This window comes from Neophocaena asiaeorientalis, unplaced genomic scaffold (assembly GCF_003031525.2).
Source record: "Neophocaena asiaeorientalis asiaeorientalis breed wild unplaced genomic scaffold, Neophocaena_asiaeorientalis_V1.1 scaffold45, whole genome shotgun sequence".
Lineage (NCBI taxonomy): Eukaryota > Metazoa > Chordata > Mammalia > Artiodactyla > Phocoenidae > Neophocaena > Neophocaena asiaeorientalis.
Genome location: NW_020174642.1, coordinates 2,427,330 through 2,433,619, shown reverse-complemented (window position 1 = coordinate 2,433,619; position 6,290 = coordinate 2,427,330). Strand labels below are relative to the sequence as shown.

At 44.9% G+C, this 6,290-nt stretch overlaps 2 protein-coding genes across 7 annotated transcripts in view; one reads left to right on the top strand and one right to left on the bottom strand.

Moving 5' to 3' along the window:
* ITSN1 (intersectin 1) overlaps window positions 1–152 on the bottom strand; it is a 223,768-nt gene extending 223,616 nt beyond the window's left edge. For all 3 annotated transcript variants that reach the window (XM_024758245.1, XM_024758246.1, XM_024758247.1), the window contains exon 1: window positions 32–152. The gene's annotated coding sequence lies outside the window, so the exon portion shown is untranslated. The remainder of the gene's footprint in view (window positions 1–31) is intronic.
* A 751-nt stretch (window positions 153–903) lies between these two features.
* CRYZL1 (crystallin zeta like 1) overlaps window positions 904–6,290 on the top strand; it is a 35,115-nt gene continuing 29,728 nt past the window's right edge. For all 4 annotated transcript variants that reach the window (XM_024758180.1, XM_024758183.1, XM_024758182.1 and 1 more), the window contains exon 1: window positions 904–1,054. In XM_024758180.1, coding sequence (XP_024613948.1) covers window positions 956–1,054 — 99 coding nt within the window. In that variant the 5' untranslated portion in view covers window positions 904–955. The remainder of the gene's footprint in view (window positions 1,055–6,290) is intronic.

The following is a 6,290-nucleotide window of genomic DNA, read 5'->3' as shown; positions in this document are numbered from 1 at the left end:
CCAGGCCGCCGCGGTCCAACCCGCTCCTCACCTCATCTCCAGGCGGGTCCACGCTGCCGCCCCAGGGACAAATCAGGGCAGCTCACTCGCAGCGGGAGGGAACGCAGGAGCCGCAGCCCTGCACACCATCCCCGCCCGCCCGCCTCTCCGTACGTCCCGGAGCCCGCTCGGGATTCTCCCTTGCGAGCCGCCGTACTACGGAGCAACCAAGCTGCGCTCCCTCCCCTCTCCTCCGCTCTTCTCTACCTCCTTCGCTCCCTCGCTCCCGCCTATCTCCTCATCTCCCTCAGCTGCCTCCCCTGCTCCCATCCACCCCTCCATCTCCGCCCCCGGGTGGGTGGGGACAAAATATCTACCAATCGAAAGAAGGGGCCTACACCTCCTTACCGCCCCCTACCTCTAGCCCCGCCCACCGCGGGGAACCAAAGGAGGGGCAGCAGAAAAAAATGAAAGAGGACGGAGTGACAGCCGAATAAACCAATCAGCAAGTTCAAAGGGGGCGTGACCTGGGCTCTCCTTCCTCCCCACCCCCTTTCCTGAAGGCGTAACTAGAGACGTCAGGTCTGGGATATTCCTGACGGGGCTTAGGCATATTTTGTTCCACGATTTCGGTGCATTTCTCCGTTGCCGTGCGAGGCGAGACACTAGTTAGGATGCATTCAACTAACTAACGGAAAGTGTTAAAGGAAAGAACAATGTGGAGGCAAAAGGGAGGCGGGGCACAGTCCAAAGAAGATGATGGGGATACGGTTGGAATGAGGAAGGGTGTGGTCTTTGACTGATATTTGCATAAAACTGAACCCTTCGGCAACTAGGACTTCGCGCATTTATTGGTAGCCCCTAGTGCATCGCCTTAGAGCATGCCGGGAGATGTAGTTCCATGTTCGGTTGCTATGGCGTTCCCTACAGCCTCGGGGAGTCCGAGAGCCTCCGAGACTGACGAGCGGCCTGGCCAATGAGAACAGCCCCTGGCCCAGAGGGGGCGGGCCCTCTGCAGAAGGACTCGAAGGTGGCTGTGGTGAAGGTGCAGGCCGTTGGAGCCGCTCCGAGGCAGGTGAGTGCCGAGAAACGCGCTGCGTGTCTTGGGCAACCGGGCCTTGGGGGAGAGAGCGGGAGACTCCCCGGCGAACCGTCGAGCCCTGGGGCGGATGGTTACCGTCCTCAGATCTCTCGGGCCCAGGCCTCGCTTAGCTGAGGCCGCTGAGGGGCGGGTAAGACTTGAATTGACTGACGATTTCCTGGTCCTTACGGGTTTGGATGGTAGATTTTACCTCAGTTTGTATCTCTCTCCACATTTATGGAGGCAGAAGTCTGGAAGTTCCCTTCCACTGAATCTCCCAGGTTGGATTTCTCCCCTTCCTGCATCTTTTTGTTCCTCTACTTGGAGTTTCTTTTTCTTTCTACCTTACTCCTTCCCTACCGCCGCTTTCTCCTCCACTTTTCTTTTTCGGCGAGCACTTACTTAAAGCCAGGGTATTCGCATTTATGTAACTGTAGGGCCAGGTTTGTCCTCCAGAGTAAGCTCAACAGAGGAACACTGGAGCAGTGCGTGAGAACCACCTCAGAATCATACTGAAGCTCAGATGCTGATTGTGTAGGTCTGAGCGGTCCTGAGAATCTGCAGTTTGACAAGCTCGCCATCAGCTCTGAGTGCAGATTTAATGAGAGCCACGTTTAAAAAAAAGAAAGAAAGAAAAAAGAAAAGAAACATGAAATTAATTTTAAAGTTTCATTTAACCCAGGATGTCTAAAATATTGCCATTTCGGGATTTCCCTGGCTGTCCAGTGGTTAGGACTCTGAGGTCTCGCTGCCAAGGGCCCCGGTTCCATACCTGGCCTGGGGAACTAAGATCCCACAAGCCGCGCGGTGTGGCCAAAGATAAAAAATAAAATATTATCGTTTCGATACATAATCAGACATTTTAAAATCGAGATATTCTTCATTCTCATTTTCTTCATATTAAGTCTTCGAAATCTGATGTGCATCTTACACTAGCAGCACATCTCGGTTCTGACTAGGCACAGTTCAAGGGCTCCTTGGTGGCTAGTGGCACAGATCTAGATGGTATCATAGCCCACGGCCAAAATTAAAAGGTGTTAAAACTCAAGTTGCTCTGGACAGAACCCCTTGCTGCTCTGTGAGATGGGCTTTGGAACTCTTGATATTTTACAAGTTCTCTGCTCAGTTTACAGAAATAATAGTAAAAACAGTCAACGTTTATTGAGCACTTACTGTGTGCCAGGTATTGTACTGAGGGCTTTGCATGTATTTTTTTAAGCCTTACAGTACCCCTTTGAGGTAACTACTGTTATTATTCCTGTTTTATAGGTATGGAATCTAAGGCCCAGAAGGTTAAAATTACGTAGCCCAAGTCATACAGTGAATAAGTAGGAAAGCCAGGATTCAGGGTAGGGTCAGTTATGACTTCTCAATTTATCCATCAATCACTGCAGTGTATAATTATTACCTTTTATCACTAATTTCAACTTATTGATGCCTCTGCTCTAGATGGCAGAGGATGAGACATTCAGATTTGAAAGAGAAGGTTCACCATACAAGGCAAAGTTGCCTGTCAGTTGCAGTGAAATATTTTGGTAGTTTTACAACTCTCTGTGCTGTGCATTCAAAATCACAGTTCTGGATTGAAGAAGAGTGCACAAAACCTCAAGGAGATATATAGGCCTTTGAACCAGTACTATACCCTGGACAGTAATGTGTCTTGGTTCATTTGTGTACCTCCTTGAAGGAGGAAAAAGGGAAGGCTTGGGAATTCTTAAAATGTTTCACTATGGAATCACAGTGTTTTGGGGGTTTGTTTTTGGTGAAATCTTTTTTTAATTGATAAAAATGTTTTCTTGCTCCTGTGAACTTCACATAGAATAGTTCAAAGACAGCTTTATTTATGATTTTTCTAGACCCAATAAACAGTATACATTGAGCTAATGACAGTTTTATGAGTAGAAAAGCAAAAACACACATATCCACATAATGCTAAAATGTAGTATTTTGCAAAATAATTTTCTTCTCTTTTTATACATTATAATAAAGATGACATCTCGTGTATTATTTTCCCTTGATTGTGAATTTATTAGTAAATATTTAATCAAAATTACAGTTCCTACTTTGCATCTGAAGTAAGAATTGATTTAAATTCCTATAGTGATTTAGAAAACTAAGTGTTGACAAACTGCAATAATGTTAGTCTGTGGAGAAGAGCATCCCTTAAGTCAGTTGGAGAAGAGGGAGAATGTATTAGAGATACAGGGAGGATCCCTCAATTGCTTATCTTCCTCATCACCTTCATTGTCCCAGTGTCACATGATTAAGCCAGCAGGAAGGGATGACTGTCATTCATGCCACCATTGGCTCCACTGTTCCCCAGTAGTACAATATGGGAAAATATTATGCTAATTCAGAAATATAAATGAAAGTTAAGTTTCTGTCGTTCTAGATCTTACTGTATTAAATGGCCCTATATCAAATAGAAACTGTAACAAAAATTTCTAATCTTTCAATAACCATCCCACTTCCCCAATCAACCCACTACCCACCCCCCAGCAGTACTAGCAAGGGGGGTCCTACTAGTAAGAATTCTTAAGTGAAAAGGTATTTTGTAAATCAACAAATAACAATAGGTAAGCTCTCTTGGAGGCAGGAGAAATAATCAGAAATTCTTTTGCGATTCAGAAGAGGTCATTGCTGAAGCCACTTGTTGCATGTATAGCCAACAATTTGACGTATCCAATCAAATGCCTCTTGTTGTTGCGTCCACCTAAAGCCCATATCGAAAAAACTTTTTTTCCTTTCCTAATTCTTCACCTATCTTTAGATCTCAGGTTTTGTGAGTTGTAAAGATTATGCGTCGCTTGTATAAATTCAATTGAGTATGTCTTGATACTGTTCATATAAATCTAGATTCTCATAATTAGAAGAGACTGTTATGGTCATCTCATCCCCCGACCCCCTCAACTGATGCTTGAATCTCCTTTATGATGCCACTGTAAATGTGTATCCAGCCTCTAGTTTAAATCCATCTAGTAAGAGGAACCATTGCAACTTCATGCATTTTCCTAAGTTTTAAATCATATACCTAAAATGTGAAATAAAAAGTTCTTATAGGGGCTTCCCTGATGGCGCAGGGAAGTCCGCCTGCCAATGTGGGGGACACAGGTTCATGCCCCGGTCCGGGAGGATCCCACATGCTGCGGAGCGGCTGGGCCCGTGAGCCATGGCTGCTGAGCCTGCGCGTCCGGAGCCTGTGCTCCGCAGCGGGAGAGGCCATAACAGTGAGAGGCCCGCGTACCGCAAAAAAAAAATTTCTTATAATACATGTTATTAGCTAGAAATGCTTTCCAGGTTTAGCTAGGTATGAGCCACTATCACAGTGTCTCCCATGCCCATCTTGTAACAGACCCAGGAGAACAGTACAGTGTGTAGCCGAACACCTGTGTATTCATTGCTTATCTAAAGTGTCCTTAAAATATACGGATTTCCAGAGACTGTTGCCTGCACGATGTAGAGATATGCCTCCCTCTTTAAGAAGCAGCGCTGGCCTATCTAGTTAGGGCTACCAGTCTCCTCCACAACCTGCAAAGTATGGTATTTGAACCAAACCTCCATTAGTTACTTGGATTATGCTGACCGTATGTTTTATGGGTACATGGTTTGACATACTTCTTTCTGTGATATGTAGATATGTATGAAAAGTCCCACAATTGGGTAAGAACATTGTTAAAACTTAGTATTGTCACCTCTTCAATATAACTGAAGATTTATCCCTAACAATCCAGCTAGCATCGTAATGCTGTACACTAGGCCCAGCATGATGGGCCAGCATTTCAGAGTTGACTTCATCTGGTTTTTTTGGCAGCCTAGCTGCTTGACAGTGTATCTGTGCTTTCCTTAAAATATAAATTAGGGTGGGTTAGAAGCATTAAAACTGAATCCCGGGCTTCCCTGGTGGCGCAGTGGTTGAGAGTCCGCCTGCCGATGCAGGGAACACGGGTTCGTGCCCCGGTCCAGGAAGATCCCACATGCCACGGAGCGGCTGGGCCCGTGAACCATGGCAGCTGAGCCTGCGCGTCCCGAGCCTGTGCTCCGCACGGGAGAGGCCACAGCAGTGAGAGGCCTGCATACCCCCCCCCCCAAAAAAAAACTGAATCCCGAACCTGAAGTGGCCACCAAATTGTAAAGTTTGTGTTGAGGAAAAATGGAAAATTGAGCATATAAGAAGAGTTTGGACTTTCAGGCTTAAGTCGTTCATAGAGTAACAGGTGTATTGGATGAAGGAAAGAAAGGAAGCCATTCAGCAGCCTGTGGCCATAGCGCATGCCTGAGGCATTGCAGTGTTAGCCCATCGCTTGTGCTAACAAATAAAATGAGCAGGTAAGCCAGGACATTATAAAGGAAAAGGAAGCCTTATGGTTGATAACTTAATGCAGAGGAAGGAATTATGATAGATTCTGAAATATCCTCGATTACTGAAGTTTGGTACAGCAAAATCTTGTTTGGGGGAAAAAAAACGAGTCTAGTTTTATGTCCATTGATTTTGAGGTTGATCTGATACTCAGAACACTTTTGGTCTGAAAGTGTAGATAAGGAATGATCTGTAGAGGTTTTATTTACAATTATTAATAGATGAGCTCCTTGGGGCATAGTGTAGCAGGGGAACAGCAAGTGGAGTTCATGTTGTTATAGCTAAGATGAAACCATTTGAAATTTCTTCCCATTGATTTTTTTTTAGAAATTCCTTAAAAGATTAGTACTTTCTTTAACTACTTTCTTGGTGTTATTTATGGTAAATGTTTAATTTATGCAAATTCCTTATTCTGCTTTGTACCAAAAATTATTTAAAATAGAGGTCTTAATGTTTGTTTCTCCAAATTTTTAATATGTTACCATTATAAAAATTTAAAATATTACAATCATAATCTTCAATTTGTGGACTTATGTCAAATATATTTAAAATCAGATGTATCTGGAAAACTTTAAAATCTTTATGCTTTTTTTTTTTTTTTTTTTTGCGGTACGCGGGCTTCTCACTGTTGTGGCCTCTGCCGTTGCGGAGCACAGGCTCCGGACACGCAGGCCCAGCGGCCATGGCTCACGGGCCCAGCCGCTCCGCGGCACGCGGGATCCTCCCGGACCGGGGCACGAACCCGTGTCCCCTGCATCGGCAGGCGGACTCTCAACCCCTGCACCACCAGGGAAGCCCTTTTATGCTTTTTATAGGGCTTTTTACATCGGCCTGTATTTTTAAACAGATTTATTTTTATTTAAAAGTTTTACG